Source organism: Tamandua tetradactyla, chromosome 3 (assembly GCF_023851605.1).
Source record: "Tamandua tetradactyla isolate mTamTet1 chromosome 3, mTamTet1.pri, whole genome shotgun sequence".
In the NCBI taxonomy this organism is placed as follows: domain Eukaryota; kingdom Metazoa; phylum Chordata; class Mammalia; order Pilosa; family Myrmecophagidae; genus Tamandua; species Tamandua tetradactyla.
This window is the reverse complement of record NC_135329.1, coordinates 95,970,540-95,990,030: the sequence shown is the minus strand read 5'-3', so window position 1 is coordinate 95,990,030 and position 19,491 is coordinate 95,970,540. Positions and strand designations below refer to the sequence as shown.

The following is a 19,491-nucleotide window of genomic DNA, read 5'->3' as shown; positions in this document are numbered from 1 at the left end:
GGTTCCAGGAGGTCCAGGAAGTAACCTTTTTCTTTCCAGCCTGAATCTTGTGCCAATTGAGAAATAAGATTAAGACAGATGGGGCCAAATATCACTTTTATTAGTCAGTTTTGGAGAATATGGTTTAAACTTGTGGGCAAATGGATTTTCTATCCCTGGACCCCAGGAGTAGAGAGACCACCACCCTGCCACTGGTAGTGCTTGACCAATGCAGGGGCAGAAGAGCTGGTCCTGGGCAGGGAGTAACAGGTTTTCTGTGGGTGGGCAGGTATGCGGGCGAAAGGAGAGGAGGTGGGGAAGGGCTATGCACGCCAGGTCCTTACCCCAAATGCATCAGTCATGTAGAGCTTGCCTCACCTGTGAGTGTGTATACACGCGTGGGTGTGTGTGTGGGGGGTCATAAGGAAGAAGAGAGAGGTCAGGAGCATTGTATTAATGGTCCCTCTCCATGAGGAAGGAAACATCAGGGTGGGGCTACGTGTTCTCCTTCCATGTGCATTACTTCCAGTCTTCTGCTTCCTAATAGTGTTTCCAACAACACCTTTTCACATATTCCCTTAGGTCCCTTAGCATTTCTTTAGAAGTACTGGAAGTACTAACTGGAAGTAAGTCAGAGGTTTTGTATATTTTAGATTGTTATGTGCTGAACTTTGATTTTGGACCTGGGAGCTGAAAGCATTTTCTTTTTTTCTGCTGTGATTTACCAGTCTCGCTTTATTTATCAGTGGTCTCTTAGGGTAGCAGAGGCTGCTAAGGATTAAAGCATGACAGTACTTTCGGGGTTGCTTAGTGGTCTGACCTGAGGTCAGTTTTGGGGAATTAGCATCAACCATGGAAGTGCAGAGCCAGGCATTTGGTCTGAGCTTCTGAATCGCAAGTACCTGGCTGTGTCACTTGTCCTCCTCCACCCTCTGTGCTCTCTCTCATCAATTAATACCACCTAGGAGGTATTGGGGAGAATTAGAGAAGTAGGTGAACTCAGGGGCTTAAAGTGCCTGGAAAGAGAGATCAAGATAGGCAGTGGATGAGAAGAAAGGGAATGGGCAGCAGTGCAGAGAAAGAAACTGGGTCTACAAGAGCTATTTGGGGTACCTTGTATTGGCAGGGGAAGAGCCACCTCTAGGACATCTGGGTGCTCTGATGCTGGCTGAGGAGGCAACTGGGAATACCTGCCTGGTGCTTAATAACCTCCCTGGGGCGCTGGGAAGCATGAAGCTTCCAGGCTGCCTATTGGCAGAACAGCTCCCAAATTCCTGGGGTACCAAATGGTTCTCGTTGGATCACCTAGCCAGATTTCATCAAAGATTTCTTCACGTGGTGGTGCCCACGGGAATGAAGCTTCCTGCAATGAGCATGCATGACTTTAAGAAAATTAAGTGAAAATCGAAAATAAAGTGTAAGGCAGCTGCCCCCGCCCCCCCCCCCCCCCCCCCCCCCCCGCAGTATATGCAACTGGCATTTACCGAGCGAGCACTCGCTCTGTAAGAGGCACTGACTAGTTTACAACCTTGTTTCAACTCGAAGGTAGGTGTGTTGTTAGGGGTGAGAGCTCTGCAGCTCAGAAAAGGTGCCCCAAGTTACCCATGGGCACCCAGCAAGGCCATGGCAGGGTTGACCCAGAACTTAGGTCCGTGGAATCTCAGGAGAGGGCTCTTCCCGGATTTCCGGGGCTCTCCTTGGTGTTGCAGCCTCGAAAGCTAAGCCAGCGTGTCCTCTTGGTCTCCCCCGCCCCGGGGACGAACCTGCGGGAACCGGCTGCAGGCCCTGGCGCCGTCCCTCCGCCTCCTTCCCTGCCAGCCTCTGCGCCCTCCCGACGGCCCCCGCCAGATCGCTGGGTGGAGGCGCGCGGCTGCGCCGCGTCCTGATCAAAGAGCTGGTCGGCTTAGCGCGCAGCCACCTCGCCTGAGGCGGCGCAGCACCAAAGAGCGCCGCGGTCCGGCCGCCCAGCCATGGCTCCTCGTGGCCCCGCGGCTGGTGGCGGCTCCGGATCCTGAGCCGCGCGCTGAGCTCCCGGGCGGGCGGAGTGCACCGGCAGGCGGCCGTCGGGGGAGCGCCGGGGAGCGCGCCGGCCACCATGCGCCCCTGCATGCCGCTGTTCCTGCTGCTGCTCCCCTGCGCCCTGCACACGGTGAGTACGCGTCCCTTTGTCCAGCGCCCCCTGCCCGTTAACAATAATTTCTATTAACTCCTCTCCTGATAGCCCTTTTCCCCAAAAGAAAAGAAGGCTTGCGCTCCAGGAAAGGGCAGCTCTAAGGCAAATCGCTGTGCCCTTCACCCCAGCCCTCCCTCCAGGCTGCGCCTCTCTGAGACCCTCCTAGGATGGACATTCTGTAGCCGCCCCTGGCAGCACCTTTTGTGAGCTGAGCCCTTTGCCTCCCTCATTTCATTGAAACCTCATAATCACCTGCGAGGCGAATATTACCGCCCTCACTTTACAGATAAGGAAACTGAGGCTCAGAGGAGCAAAAATCTTGCCCTAACTCAGGAAAAGAGGAACCCTGCGTTTGTCTGCACCAAAGCCTTAAAATTTTCCCAAAACGGGCTGCAAATGGGGAAACCTCAGAAAGCTCTGGCGGTACCTTCCAGGTGTGTGATGGAACCACTTATGGCTCCCTCCCTCCTCTCTCTTGTGGGATTTGGTCTCCTAATGTCTGGAGTCTCCTGGGAGCAACTGCTCCCCACAGACCAGATCCAGGGAGGGGCTTTGCAAGAGAAAGGAGAAGATGGCAGGGTGGTGGTGTTTTGTTTTTCTTTCCCACAGCGACTCCTGGGAATCCCTCTGGAATTAGTGAATGAAAGCTTGGCTAGACCCAGACTGCTGGGCTGCAAAGAGTCTGGGAAATTCCCACCACTATTCCAAACTGGTCCCCAAAGTCCCTGTCCCAAGAAACTTCCCAGGGAAAGTGCTTGGGGACCGAATTCTGAGTCTTCAATCTTTGGCCTGGGCAAGTTCTTGCTAACATCCAAACACCTTGCTTTCCTATAACTCTCTTCTGTTTGATTGTAAGAACAACCTCTGTCCCCCCACCCACGCACTCCCGCCACCTGGATATCAGTGTTGACTCAGGAGGTGCCCAATTTTCAGGCAGCTCGGTGAATTTCCAGCAGCAGTAGTTTGGAAGTGTGGAATTTGGGGCTAGCTCCCAGCTCCCTTATAACTTTGTAGCTTCCTATCCTGAGTGGTGGTCAGATGGCACCCACCCATTAGTCTGAACCCCCAATCTGAGGTAATGCCACCTGGGACATCTGGGACAATTTGAAATTAAATATGACCTGGAAGCATGTCATTCAGTGCCCAGGTTTGGAAGAAGTCGTAGCCTCTTCTGTGGGACGCCCCCATCCTCCTTCTTGAGTGTTTGCAGTAACCCTGTGTTTGTCTTAAATCAACAGGTAATTGGGCTATAGGACTAGGGCTCAGCCTACATTACATTTTAAGAATATCTCCTGAATAGCTCAGGATTATGTCAGGAATAGCAAAGGGGAAAATAAGAGCCACCATTTGGGTAAAGTATTCTTCAGTGTCCCTGGAAGAATGCTTGATTATATTCCTATTCAATTCTGAACAATCTGAGACCCATAGAGGAGACGCCTGCCCAAAATTGGCAAGTTAGTAGTAGACCTGGGACTAGCACCCAGAACTCTTGATTCTCAACTACCCAGGGCTGGTCATTATAGCCTCAGCTTTACACGTCATTGCAAACACTCATGGATGTCCTTGTATCATTATGAGATGGCTTCCTATGTGTAAATCTTGGAACTCCAGTTATTTTACAGAGTTTTCCAGACCCGAGATTGTGTCTCATACTTCCCAGCAGAGAACACCTTCAATAAATAGGTGTGGAATTGACCCACGGTGGCTGGAGTATTTCCAAGCCTCTGAAACCCTTCAGTTTGTTTGACTCTGGGTCAGACATTTGATTTTGAAATTGAAGTGTATTTAAATAATTCAAATAGGATCTCCCAAGAGGGAGATTTATCTGTGTCCTCTGAACGGCAAGTCATTAAGGGCAAAATGCTTATTATAATCCCCTGCCTCCTTTTCCTTCGAAGGAGGTGCCAGTAGAGTTCCTGTAAGTGGAAACCAGAAGTGGTGATTGGTGCTGAGACAGTTTTCTGGGGTCTTCTCTGTTAGTTTGCAAGTGGCCGGAAGGCAATTTCCCAGAACTGGAGCAGCTTTTAAAAAGGGAAATTTAATAAGTTACAAGTTTACAGTTCTAAGGAAGTGAAGGTGTCCAAATTAAGGCACCAACAAGAGGTTACTGTCACTCAAGGCCGATGGGTCAGGAATATCTCTGTCCATTGTGTTCATGTGCTGGCATCTGCTGGTCCCTTGCGCCTGGGCTCCGTTGCTTTCAGCCTTTGTTCCTGTGGGGGTTCCTCACTTTGCTTCTCTGGGGCTGTCTTTCATCTCTTGGCTTCCCTCGGCTCTCTCCAGGTCCTGGCTTGCTTAACATCTCGTGATAATATCTGCTGGGCTCCAAGTATCTCCCAACATCTGTGTCTCTCTTCTCTGCCTGTCAGCTCTGCTCTGAAGTTTCTGTCTGCTCTGTCATTTCTAACTCTCTCCAAAATGTTTCCCCTTTTAAAGGAGTCTGGTAAACTAATCAAGACCCACCTGAAATGGGTGGAACCACACCTACATCTAATCAAAGATTACACCAACAATTGAGTGTGGCACATCTCTATGAAGATGATCTAATCAAAAGTTTGCAGCCTACAATATTGAATCAGGATTAAAAGAAACAGCTGCTCCCACATGATTGAATCAGGATTACAATGTGGCTTTTCTGAGGTACATAATACTTCTAAGTGGCACACCTCTCATAGGAGGCAGTGGCTACATCTCCATATGTATCTGCCACCCCCATGTATCTTATGAGCCTTAAAGATTGTCATGCTACAATGTTTCATTATTTCCTGGCATGTCTGTCTTCCCCCATCTCTAACACACAGGCTTTGAGACTGAGCATTGAAACTTTGTCTTGTTCATCTCATTATCCCTAGAGCTTCTCACAGAGTAAGAGGGAGTTCACTGAGTGTGTGTTGACTGAATGACTGACTGACTGAATTAATACAATGATGATGATGTTCACAGGAGAATATCTTAAACAAGCAGTGGCCATTTCGTGTGCAAACAGCTAATGAAGAATGACATTTTGAAAGCACTCATTGCTTGCCAAGTTGTACATAAATGTGTCAGGCAGTGGAGAAATTGTCATTTAAGGGAGGGCTTTTTAATGCATGGCTCTTGGCAAACTGCCCACTCGATAACCTTAGTGAGTTAAGTGGGGGCAGCTTTTTCCTTAAAGTAGTGTTCTTAACTGGCTATGTGGACATTTTAGGATTGGATAATTCTGTTAATGGGGGGCTTTCCTGTACATTTTTAGGATGGGCTTCTATGCACTAAATGCCAGCAGCACCCTTCTCCCCCATGTTATAACACATGGCTCCAGCCAGTTGAGTGTCACCAACTTAAAGATTGTCATGTTTCTGGGAAGATGCATTAAGAGGACTAATGGCGTGTGTTTATTACATGCTGGATTCAGGGCAGCGGGGTTTGGGAATGGGAATGGGGCCACAGCGTGGGGATTGATGAAAATGCGGTTTCAAGCCAGACAGAATAATGTGCCGGAAACAGGTGCCTAGCTCTTCTCCCTCCTCCCTTCCCTTTGCTTCCTCCTCTTCCCCACGGATGGCTCAGATCCATAAAATCACCAGTACAGGGTCTGGCACATGGTAGCCTCTAGTGCATGGTGGTCCCTGCCCCTTTCCGAGGTACATCTGGATCCAGTAGCCCCCAGCCCTGTGGGTGCATCAGCAGAAGTTTAGGAAGGCCCTGCAAGAGTCACCTGGGGAGCTCGTTATTGCTGACTGTTGCTGATGTTTTTTGTGTACCTGAAAAAAATCACTTTCTAATTCTCTGAAGAAGTGCCTATGGATTTCTTTTAAATGTTTCACCCCCCCCTAAAATTAATAAGTGAATAGTGAGGATGACCCTGATTGAGCACTTCACACCAGGCACTCTGCTAAGTTCTTCCCAGCACTATCTGATTTAATTCCCATGTCAACATTTATTATCCCCATTGTGTGGATAGAGAAACTGAGGCTCAGAGAGCCATGAAGCCCTTTACCTGAGAGCACCGGCTGGACGTCCTGAGATGAGAACTCAACCCAGGTGCTCTTAACCAGCTCATCATCTGCCCCATAGAGAGGCCTGTTCTGGATTTCTGGTGCCCCAGGGGCTGTCATAAAATAAAATTCTGTCCCAAACCTCAAAATGACATTAATTCAAATTTAATGTAATCACCCTATGAGACATCAACAGACATTGAATTATCCACAGCATTTTGTTGAGAGAGTGAGAGATGAGTTTGGGGGTCACAAAATCAAACAGGGGGAAGTACCACTTTCCCAACTGTTCAAAGGAGACCTTCTCTTCTGGCATCATCTCCTCCTCAGGGTCCTGTCCCCATTGTCCCTAGCCTGCTGCCCCACCATCATTGCCCCCTCCCCATTGCCCCCGTCCCCACTTCCCCTCCCCCACTGCTTCTACCCCAGGTAGATCTCCTCCCATGTCAAGGGAGGGCATAATCTTTCTTCCTGGCACTCCTTGTTGAAAGCCCGGCTTTAGTATCTGGTTTGAGTCCCACCACCCCTTCAGTGGCCTCTGATTTGGTCCTTCCTTCTCTGTCCTTAGCAAGCTGAGGCTTCTCACCACTGACCTTCACAAAGGTTCCAGGACAGCCTGCGGTCTAAGGTCAAAGCCACAAACAGCACTCAGATCCTATCTGTGTGCTTACATTACAAACAGAAGGCTGAGGCATTCATGTCGACTTGGGAAAGTAAGACTCTCCTGGGGCCCGCCAGCCTCCCCATTCTGTGTCTGACATTCCAGGGGCACTTGCGGAAGGGAGCCCCCGATTAAGCATGGCCTGCAGTCCTAGCTGGGTCCCCAAGGGTCAGCCCATCGTGTGGCCCAGCTTGCTGGGTTTCCCAGAATCCTCTCCAGCATCTCCACCTGCCCTGCTTTGGTTCCCTCCCCCAGGCCTCTGAGAGGCTTTCCTTAATGTCCGCACTTCTTCTCAAGTCCCTGCCCTTATCCCCTCCCATCTCATTTTCAGTGGGGGCCTGCCTCCAATGTCCTGAGAGTGGAGACTCTCTGGCAGATCTTCTGACCAGCACCTTGCCCCTGTAGATGTGGCTGAATTGCTCCTTCCTGTTTCCTCCCTTCCCATCTGATGCTTCTCTCCGGCCCATGGCATCCCTGCACCTGTGCTCCTGATCTCTCTCACCTCACCCACCCCCCTGCCCCCACTTTCCCATCCTCAAGGGCTTCCCGACTGTGATGGTGCCAAGACAGCTGCCTGTGCCGTTTCTACTCGCTTTTTCCCATCAACTGGGCAACTCGCCAAAGTCTGTCCCCCCCGGGGCAGTCACCAGTTCCCTCTGCACTCCAGACCCCTATAGCTCTGCTCCACCTCTGCCTCCTGATGGCCAAGTCTTTGGAAAGAAGAGTCTTCACCCATTGCCTCAGCCTCTGCTCTTTTCTCAGTCCACTGCCCTCTAGCCACTACCCCTCCCCTCCCACTGGGATCAGTCTCTCCCCTGGAGGTTTCATTTTGCACATTCAATGGACACTTTCAGTCCTGGTTTTCCTTGGTGGGGGGTGGGGGGAAAGTGATGCTGGGGATAATTGCGTCCAGATAGCAAGCACACATTGCAGCTGTCCCCGGTGGGATGGGACATGGGACCCTGGCCTCTGGGGATACTCAGTGCTAGGGTGGCTGGCTCTTTTTGGTTCTGCACTCTCTTGGCTTCTGCTGTTCACGGGCTCTGCGCTCCTATCCTGCCTCCCTGCTGTTGCCCCTCGGGCTCCATCTTCTCCAGCCTCTAGGGGTCCCCTCCCCAGGCTCTGTTCTTTGCCCCTCTGCTCTCCTCATTCTCGCTGGGAGGTCTTCCTTGGCAGGTCCCATTATGTCAAAAGTTCAACCTTTCTTAACCAAACCTATCAGACCCCCACCCACAAGCCACTCTCCCTGACCCTGATGCTGTCGAGGCACCCAAACTAGATTTCTGGGGGGCCCTCTCCTCTGCCTTCACCCCCATATTCAATCCACTGCTGGGTGCTCTTTACCGTGGTAGCTGCTGCTCTGGGTGAGACAATCCTCATTTCTTGCCTAATGCTGCAGTCACTTTCCAGGGGTTCCCCCCACCCCCGCTTCTCCGGCCTTGCCCACTTTCTTCCTGCTTAATCTTGTGATCCGGCCCCTGCCTTTCTCACCAGCCTCCTCTCCTGCTCCTCCCCCTCACTCCTGGCCTCTTCCTGGGGAGTCAGGCTGCCCACACGCCCAGCCCACCCACAAGCTGGCTCCTCTGCTGGGGCCTTGTTCCATCACCACCATGTCATCTGGACACCATCATGCCTACTGCAGCACTTGATTCAAGCATCCCCTTTCCTAGCAAGATGTTCCTATCTTCCCTCACCTCCTCAAACCATCCTCTGTCCACCCCCTCACCTCCCCACCATCTCTGAGCTTGCCTCCTCTGTGATGGCACCTATCTCAGGACACTCCAGCCACTGGAGACACTTGGAGGGCAGGAGCTGTGTTCCCTTCACCTTCATGTCTCCTGGACAAGCATATGTTTGGGGAATAGAGTAGATGCCCAATAAATGCTTGCTGTAATTTGGGGTTTTTCTCCTGGTTGTGTGATAATGAGCTCCCTCTGATTAGTTTTCATTGAATAAACTAGTACTTCCTTTTTTTTCCTCCCCTTCAAACTATTTCTTCTCAATCTCAAGTTGAGAGGGCAGATAATTCTATTAAAGTGTAATAAACAAATTGACGTTGAGTGTCTCCACACTCTTTGGAATTTAATAGATTTTAATTATCTCACTTCCCAGAGTTTATCTTATCAGATTTGAGAGTTTGAAATCAAACTCTAAAATGGTTGATAGAACTCTCTCAGCATCTTTTCTTCATATTTCGGGTTTTCCTTGGCTTTGTCTCTCTGCAGACTGAATTTTTCTGTTGCCTTCTGAAGGATCCCTTTGGTTTTCTGAACTAAATTCTGTTGTACATCTGTGGAACATTCGTTAAGAAACTCAAAGGATAATGTCGGAGAAATTTCCCAGAAAGAACAGAAAGACACAATGGTAGAAGAATAGTGGAGAAAGACAAAAAGATTGGAGGATCGACCCAGGTTTTCCAATAGTCAGCTAATATGAATTCCGGAAAGATAGAAGAGAGAATATAAAGGGTGGCAAAGAATAAAGTAAGTAATATAACATTAAAAAATAACTGAAATTAGGGATTCAGAGAGAGCAGAGAATGCAGCAGTACTATGAAGCAGAGAGTCCACCAGCCAGTGACCTTTGGAGATGAAGAAGGAAAACGCCTCCCGGGGAGATTCATGAAACCAGAAGCCAGGAGAGAAAGCTAGCAGATGATGCTGTGTTCGCCATGTGCCCTTCCAGCCAAGAGAGGAGCCCTGACTGTATTCACCATGTGCCTTCTCACTTGAGAGAGAAACCCTGAACTTCATCGGCCTTCTTGAACCAAGGTATCTTTCCCTGGATGCCTTTGATTGGACATTTCTATAGACTTGTTTTAGTTGGGACATTTTCTTGGCCTTAGAACTTTAAACTGGCAACTCATTAAATTCTCCTTTTTAAAAGCCAAAAAAAATAAATAAATAACTGAAATTAAAAAAACAAATCTTCAGAATGGAAAACCCACAGGTTATCTAACTAATAAATCAATAAAGAATAATTTATTCAAGGTATTTAAAAATAACTAAGAGCAAAGAAAAATCCTAAATATTTCTAAGTAGAAAACAAAAAAAGTCATACACAAAAGATTTGGGATTAAAATTGGATTTCTCATAAACAAATCAGAAAGAAAAATGGACAAAGGCTTTCAAAATTTGGATGGAAAATTTTCAACCTAGAATTCTCTTGATAATTCATTATCATTATGAATTGAATTGATAATGAATTATCATTATACTTGACTTGATAATGAATCAAATTAACTTTTTTCTCCTTCAAGGATACAAAAATTTATCTTCTGTGCGTGCCTTCTCAGGAAGTTGAGAAGATGTGTGTTGGGGATTGAATTATGACCCCAGAAAAGAGTCTTGTAGGGTGTGACCCATTTGTAAATGGGACCTATGAAAATGTTAAGTTGTGCCCAAACTGAATGAGGTAATGAGGCTCTTAATCCAAGTCCTTATGAACAACAACAAAAAACTGGACACGAAAAGAAAAGCCACAAAAGAGCAAGAAGCTGGATGTTAACAGAACCTAAAAGAGAAAGATACAACCCCCAGGTGAAACCAAGCCTTCTAGCCTCTGAAACCACAAGCCAATAAATTCCTTTTGTTGAGTCAATCCCTTCCCTCATTGTATCATATTTGTTTTAGCCTCTGCAAAACAAGGTGTATTAGTCAGGGTTCCCACATAAAAAGAACCAGCAGGATATATATGTAAATATTAAAAGATTAATTATAGTAATTGGTGTATGCAACCATAGGCACTGGCAAATCCAGATTCCATTGAACAGACTGCAAGTTGGAAACTCCATTGTAGGTAAAGTTGAATTCCCCACAGGAGACTGGCTGACGGACGAAGAGATAGACATTCTTCTTTCTGACTGCTGAAATTCTCAGTTCTGGCTCTGAGACCTCAAACTGATTGGATGAAGAGACTCTCCTCATTGCTGAGGGCAGTCTTCTTTGTTGATTGTAGATGTGATCAGCTGTAGATACAATCAACTGACCATAGACACAAATCCATCTGTGAAATACCCTCACAGTAACAATCCGACCAGAGCTTACTTGACCAAACACCTGAACACCATAACCTAGACAAGTTGTCACATGAACTGAACTGTCACGGTGGGAATAAATTAAGGGAAAAGACGTGGGATCTAAGAAATGGGAGACTAACTAGAAGAGTAGGGGAAAAGATATGCAAGATTACAGCTGTGCATTGGGCCTAGATTGGAGCAAATGGAAGGAGGACTGTGGGATCGAGGTCCTGAGAAGAAAAACAAATAGAACCACTGGAGATGTATAACAGAGCCATTGGAACACTTGAAAAAACTAGCCATATGTACATAGAAAACTAAGGAAATGAAAAAACAATTATTGATCTCAGGAAAAACAAAGCGTACAAGGAGAGAGACATAATCATTATACATGAATTGACTCGGCAGCAAACAATATTTCATAGGCAGTTCATTATAAATATAGACCATTCATATAACTAAAAATTAAATGAAGGGAAGTGTATTCAATATGTAGGAAAGAGAATTATATGTAAGGAGATTCCCCCCTAATTTTATTGAGATATATTCATTTATCATATATACCACCTGTGGTAGTTAGATTCAGTTGTCAACTTGGCCAGGTGAGCGTACCTAGTTTTGTTGCTGTGGACATGAGCCAATGGTGCGTGAACCTCATCTGTTTCTAATTACATCTGCAGTCGCCTAGGAGGTGTGCCTGCTGCAATGAGTGACGTTTGACTTAATTGGCTGGTGCTTAAATGAGAGAGCTCAATATAGCACAGCCCAAGCAGCTCGGCATTCCTCATCTCAGCACTCGCAGCTCAGCCCAAGCCTTTGGAGATGCAGAAAGGAATCACCCTGGGGAAAGTTGTTGGAATCCAAAGGCCTGGAGAGAAGGCCAGTAGAGACCATCCTGTACCTTCCCACATAAGAAGGAACCTCAGTGGAAAGTTAGCTGCCTTTCCTCTGAAGAACTAACAAATTAAATCCCCTTTTATTAAAAGCCAATCCATCTCTGGTGTGTTGCATTCCGGCAGCTAGCGAACTAGAACACCATCTGTGCTGGTTTGAAAGGATGTATGTCCCCTAGAAAAGCCATGTTTTACTCAAAATCCCATTCCCTATTCAATACTGTATGTTTGAAACTATAACTGGATCATCTCCCTGGAGATGTGACTCAATCAAGAGTGGTAGTTAAACTGGATTAGATAGAGACGTGTCTCCACCCATTTGGGTGGGTCTTGATTAGTTTACTGGAATCCTATTAAAGAGGAAACATTTTGGAGAAAGCTAGAGATCCCGAGAGAGCAGAGAATGACATAGCTAAGAGAAGCAGAGAGTCCACCAGCCAGCGACCTTTTGGAGATAAACAAGGAAAATGCCTCCCAAGGAGCTTCATGAAAGAGGAAGCCAGGAGAGAAAGCTAGCAGATGACAGTATGTTCACCATGTGCCCTTCCAGATGAGAGAGAAACCCTGAACTTCATTGGCCTTCTTGAACCAAGGTATCTTTCCCTGGATGTCTTAGATTGGACATTTTTGTGGACTTGTTTTAATTGGGACATTTTCTCGGTCTTAGAACCATAAACTAGCAATGCATTAAATTCCCCCCCTTTTTAAAAGCCATTCTGTTTCTGGTATATTGCATTCCAGCAGCTAGCAAACTAGAACATCATCCAAATTAAGCAGTCAGTATCTCACAGTATCATCACTTAGTTGTGCAGTCATCACTTTTAGACCATTTTCATTATTCCCAAAAGAAAATTATCAGACAGACACACAAAAAAGAAAACCCACACCACTCCATATCCCCCATCGTCCTCTATTCTTGACCTTTGCCTGGTATTGGTATGGTCACTTACCAGTTACTGTTGATGAAAGAATTTTGAGGTATTGGCTTTGGCTATAGCCTGTAGCTTGCAATAGGAATCCCCACCACCACCACCACATACCACCCTATTATTAACTCTTTGTACCAGTGTCATACGTTTGTTCATACAAGTGCTTCTTTAAATTCACAGTGCTAATTGGTGGCATACATGACTCTAAACAACCTCTTTCAACCAAAGTCACCTACAACACAGCTCTATTTCTAATCTTCGCACTAATGGGTTACCTTCACCCCATATCTATTTCAAAGCATTTTATGTTCAACCTCGTTATACATCCTGAATATATTAGGTTACCACTCCCCCTTTTCTAACTTCTGTCTATTTCTAGGTGTCCTATATTCTGTATTTTAAGACTCTGAGTGTACAGGTTCATCCATGTTGTTGCATGCTTCAGGACCTCGTTTTGTCTTACTTCTGCGTAATATTCCATAGTATGTAGGTTCCACATTTTGTTTATCCACTCATCTGTTGATGGGCATTTGGACCATTTCCATCTTTGGGTGATTTTGAGCAGTGCCACTGTGAACACTGGTGTAGAAATGTCTGTTCATGTCCCTGCTTTCGAATCTTCTGGGTATATACCGAGTAGTGGAATTGCCAGCTCATATGGCAACTCAAATTTAGTTTGCTGAGGAACCAACAAACTGTCTTCGACAGCGGCTGTACCATTTTACACTCCCACCAGCAGTGAATAAATGTTCTTATTTCTCCACATCTTCTCCAGCACTTGTAGTTTCTTATTTTGTTTAATAGCAGCCATTCTTATAGGTGTGAAATAATATCTCATTGTGGTTTTGATTTGCATTTCCCTAATAGCTAATGAAGATGAACATCTTTTCATGTGCTCTTTAGCCATTTGTATTTAGCCATTCATATCTTTTACCCATTTTTATAATTAAATTGTTTGTCCTTTTATTGTTGAGTTGTAGAATTTCTTTACATGGATACTGGATAGCAAACCCTTATCAGATCTATTGTTACCAAATATTCTCTCCCATTGAGTTGGCTGCCTTTTGACCCATTTGACAAAGTCCTTTGAAACGCAGATGTGTTCAGTCTTGAGGAGTTCCCATTTATCTGTTTTTTCTTTTGTTGCTTATGCTTTGGGTGTAAGGCCTATGAAGCTACCTCTGCGAGGAAATTTTAAGACATTTAAATCTTGATCTTTCATAATGAGAAGCTTGGGGTAATGTTTCAAATTAATAATCTGAAAATTGTCAGTAGAAGAATATAATTTAAAAATATGTAGATAAAAGTGGAAACAAACAGCCAAAAGTTCAAAGTGGCTGCCTCTAGAAAGCAGAGAAAGGTTATGGTAGAAAACTGTTACTTTTCACTATCGATTCATTGGAAACCAGTACAAGTGAAATACAAAACAAAACCTAGATCTTTACTCAAATTCAATGTTGTTTTTTTTTTAAACTGTTGACTTTAAACATACCTTTTAAAATCTAATATCTCTTTTTTGAGGACAATTTTATATGAAATTCAACAATTCTTTCATCTTCACTCATCTCTTTCTCCTGAGGGTTTCAATACTTTTAAATGTAATAAATTCAATGCATTTATATATAAATATGCATGCATACAGCTGCTAAATGTCAGCCTTTCCCAATTTGTCCTAGGCTAGTTAAAGAAACATGGGATGAGAAGAAGAAGTTAAACTTCCTCTGATTATTATTTTTTCTATAGTCCAAGGGAAAGGCCCCCAGGAAGCTAAACTTTTCTTACAGGAGGGGCCCTGTCATAGGCACTCCCCCATTTCTAACCTTGCTTCATTGCCCTAGAGAGTCCTCTTTGCAGGAGCGCTCTTTTCCTCAAACTCCCACAATGCAAATTACCACTCACTATCCACACACAATGATTGCCCGAGAACCTGTTTCCCACCCTGTATCAGTCAGCTGTGCTGCATAACAATCACAAAAAATCTCATTGGCATACAACATTAAGTGTTCATTTCTCGATCAGTTTTTGGCAGTGAGATAGGGTTTGATGAAACCAGGCTGGGCTCAGCTGGCTTGGCACCAGCTCATGAATTAAGTTCAGGTCTGCTGCACATGTCACTCATTCTCCTAACACCAGCAGGTTGCCTTAGATGGTGTAAATGCACATGGGCAAGCCCATTTGCAAGCATGAAAGCCCCTGCTTTCATCAAGTCTACTAACATCCCACTGGCCACAGTCACACGCCAAGCCCAAAGTCAAAAAGCAGAGAAGTATGGTCCACTCACTGGAAGATCATATGTATAAACTCGTATAGGGGAGTGAAGAATTGGGACCAGTAATTCTATCTGCAGTATACCCCTTTCCCTATCCCTGGCAGTCACATGGGTACACCTTAGTTACCAGGATATTGGAAACCCTAGTCTCTAGATGGGCAACAGTGTGCCCAGCTAAAACTTCGATTACATAGAGTAAGGGAAGAATGCTTGTTGGGGGTAGTAATGGGAGTAGGGAGAAAGAATAGGTTCTTTTTCTTTGGAAGAAATAGTACTTTATTTTCTTTAAATTAATAGATTAACTGCCTTTGAGCCTTTACCCCGCTTTACTAGTGATACCCACAGGGTACTTTCTCTTCCTACACTCCTTCCCCCCAGAATGGTGACTCGGTTGACATGCTCACTTAGCTGGGATACCAAACCAGTTAAGTATATACCTTCCTCAATGTAGTTATACACTATGTTTAAAGTTTATTATAATTTTCATAGCACTTTTAGGCATTTTTTCCAGATTTTTCTCTAAAAAATTGGTACATTTCACATCATTGCAGTCATTCTCTGTGTACAATTTTGTGTCTTGCTTTCCTCATTTAAAATCATGGTATTGTTGTTAATAGCCTGTTCTGCTAAATAGTTCTGAATTATCATGCTTAATGGCTGAAAATGCCCCCATTGAATGGATTTATCTTACGTGGCTTAGCCAGGTGTTCCTTATACTTAGACATTCAGGATGTCTTCTTTTATTTAAACATTTTTATTTTGAGATAGTTGTAGATCCACACACAGTTTTATGATACACTACAGAGAAATTCCCCACACTCTTTACCCAGGTTCTCCCAATATTTTGTAAAACTATATATAGTGCAACTATTACAACCAGTTGGCATGGGTACAGTCAGGATACAGAGCATTTCCTCCCCACAGTGATGCCCTGTTAAGGTCACACTCACTTCTCTCCTACTCCTGCCCTCTTCTTGACTCCTGACGACCACTAATTTGCTCTCCATTTCTTTAATTTTGTCATTTGAAGAATGTTGTATAAGTGAAATCACATAGCAGGTAACCTTTTGGGATTGACTTTTTTCATTCTGCCTAATTCTCTGAAAGTGCATCCAGGTGGTTGTATGTATCAAGTGTTCCATCCTTTTTTTGCAGAGTCATATTCTGTGGTTTGGATTTGCCACCGTTTATTTAACCATACACTCATTGAAAGAGATCTGTGTTGTTTCCAGTTTTTTTGTGGGTTTTTTTTTCTTTTTCTTTTTGGCTATTATGAATGAAGCTGCCGAAAATATTGTGTACATATTTTTTTTGCATCAACATAGGTTTTCATTTCTCTGAAATTAATGGCCAGGAGTGCAATTGCTGGTATGTATCATGATTTAGTTTTTAAAGAAGCTGTCAACCTGTTTCCCAGACTAGCTGAACCATTTTGCATTCCTACCAGCAATGTATGAGTGTTTCAGTTCTTCCACATCCTTCCCAGCATTTGGTGTTGTCATTATTTTTTTCCTTTGTTTTATAAAAATATTTTTATAGACAAATCTTTCTACACATACAGTCCATACATGGTATACAAATCAATGGCTCACAATATCATCACTTAGTTGTATATTCATCACTATGATCATTTTTAGGACATTTGCATCACTCCAGAAAAAGAAATAAAAAGAAAAAACTTACACATAACATACCCCTCCTTCTCATTGACCACTAGTATTTTCATCTACCCAATTTATTTTACCCCTTATCCCCCCTATTTATTTATTTATTTTTATCCTTATTTTTTTACTCATCTTTCAATAACATGGATAAAAGGAGCATCAGTCACAAGGTTTTCACAATCCCACAGCCACACTGTAAAAGTTATCTCATTATACAATCATCTTCAAGAATCAAGGCTACTGGAACACAGTTCAACAGTTTCAGGTACGTCCCTCCAGCCACTCCAATACACCATAAACTAAAAAAGGATATCTATATAATGCATAAGAATAACCTCAGGATAACCTCTCTACTCGGTTTGAAATCTCTCAGCCACACCACTGAAACTTTATCTTGTCTCATTTCTTTCTTCCCCCTTTTCATCAAGAAGGTTTTCTCAATCCCATGATGCCAGGTTCTGGCTCGTCCTGGAAGTTCTGTCCCACGTTAGGCCAGGGAGATTTACACCCTGGCAGTCATGTCCCAAGTAGGGGGAGAGCAGTGAGTTCACCTGCCAAGCTGGCTTAGAGAGAGAGAGGCCACATCCAAACAACAAAAGAGATTCTCTAAGGGTGACTGTTAGGCATAATTATAAGTAGGCTTAGCCTGTCTTTTGCAGGAATAAGTTTCATAGGGGCAAATCCCAAGATCAAGGGCTCAGCCTATTGATTTGGTTGTCCCCACTGCTTGTGAGAATATCAGGAATTTTCCAAATTGGGGAGTTGAATATTTCCTCCTTTCTCCCTAGTCTGCCAAGAGGACTTTGCAAATACTTCTTTATTCACTGCCCAAATTACTCTGGAATATATTGGGACAGAACACTAACCTGGACAAACTAACAAAATCTTACATCCTAATCAAGATTTCATGTACTTAGGGTGTTCGTCTAAACTGACCATACAACTAAGTCAGGAAATGCACTACCCAAAATATACATTTTGCACCAAGTGAACCTCTCTCGCTTTAGTCTTACACAGAAGTTGAAGTTTTAAACTATGGACAATATCATCCTTTACCCTGTATTCTAATATACCTTAGTCCTATCCAGATCAGCTTCATTCATATCTCTACTTGAAGTCGGATCCCTTTTTCAACTTTTGAAACTTCTTTTATGGGGTACTGCTGACTTTCATAGCTTCAGTGCTCTAACTCCGAGTCTTTGGTGTCACATGAATTCCTGAAGTTTCTGGGAATGACCATGTTATATACAAACAGCTCAGTATCTCAGAATTTAGAAATGACAGTTACAATTCTTGAATATATGTGACTGTTGTAAGAACTTATAATCTAGGACCCTTTACAGTAGGGCTAAACATGATAACCCATGTTCTCAACTTCAGTTCACCGAATTTTTATATTATAGTTAGTGCATGTGTTTGAGATATGCTAATAATTGTCTTTTTGTTCCTGACATTTCATTCAACATGCAGTCCTTAAGGTCCATATACTTAGTTGCCTGACTCACACCCTCATTCCTTCCTGTGGATGCTTAGTAGCCCATTGTATATATACATCATAGTTCCCCCTTCCACTCTTTGGTTGTTGTACCCTTAGGCCACCTCCATCCACTGTGAATCATGAACACCAACCCCATAAACACCGGTGTGCAAATGTCCATTCCTGTTTCCACACTCAGATCCTCCAGATATATACTGAGCAATGGGATTTCAGGATCATGTGGCAACCCCACCCCTAGCCTCCCGTAGAACCACCATACTGCCCTCCAAGGGGTTGCACCTCTCAGTTTCCTTACTGACAGTGAATAGGCACATCTCTTTCTCTGCATTTTCTCTAGCACTTGTTTCTCTCTGTTCATTTTTAAACAGTTTATTCATACATCATTCAATCCAACCTCAGTAAATAGACATGCCTTCACCACCATAATCTACATGAAGACATTTCCTTTTTTGCCACAAAGAACCCATACTCTTCCTCCATGCCCCCCACCTGTTGACATTTATAATGCCAAGATTATAATATTATATATATATATAATGCCAATTATATATAATACCTTTGTTACATTCAGTGGAAGTATATTACAGTGTTACTATTGACTATAGACCTTGGCTTGCATTGATTTTTACATTGTCCTCTATACCGTCATTTTCAACACCTTGCAATGTTAACATTCATTTGTTCTCCATCATGCAAAGACTTTTTTTATTTGTACATTTAATTACCATCATTGTCCATTCTAGGCATTCCTAAATTATACAGCGTCAGTCTTTATCCTCTATCTTTCCTTCTGGTTTCATACATGCCCCCAGCCCTTCTCCCTCAACCATACTCACATTCAGCTTCATTCATTGTACTTACATTATTGTGCTACCATCAGGTCGTATTATGCTATCCATTTCTGAATTTTTACAGTCAGGCCTGTTATACAATCTATATTCTTTCACACCAAATGCCCAGTCTTGACCCTTTATCTCCTAATAACCTGTGCTCTTAACTTTAACTCTCAAAGTACACTCATTAACGTTAGTTAATATTAGTGAGACCATACAGTAGTCCTTTTGTTTCTGGCTACTCTTACTCAGCATAATGTCCTCAAGGCTCATCCATGTTGTTGACACTTTGTGACTTGATTCTGTCTTAGAGCTGTGTAACATTCCATCATATGTGTATACTACAGCTTGCTTAGCCACCCATCCATTGATGAACATTTAGGCTGTTTCCATCTCTTGGCAATTGTAAATAATGCTGTTATAAACTTCAGTGTCCAAATGTCCATTTGTGTCCTTGCCCTCATGTCCTCTGAATAGATATCTAGCAATGGAATTGCTGGATCATTTGACAATTCTATACTTAGCTTCCTGAGGAACCGCCAACCTGCTTTCCAGAGCAGTTGTACCATATTACATTCCTACCAACAGCAGATAAGT

The 19,491-nt window shown here is 44.1% G+C and overlaps 1 protein-coding gene across 2 annotated transcripts in view; it reads left to right on the top strand.

Moving 5' to 3' along the window:
* Positions 1–1,943: 1,943 nt before the first annotated feature.
* The window catches only part of SCTR (secretin receptor), a 78,512-nt gene continuing 60,964 nt past the window's right edge, over positions 1,944–19,491 (top strand). For both annotated transcript variants that reach the window (XM_077153562.1, XM_077153561.1), the window contains exon 1: positions 1,944–2,128. In XM_077153562.1, coding sequence (XP_077009677.1) covers positions 2,075–2,128 — 54 coding nt within the window. In that variant the 5' untranslated portion in view covers positions 1,944–2,074. The remainder of the gene's footprint in view (positions 2,129–19,491) is intronic.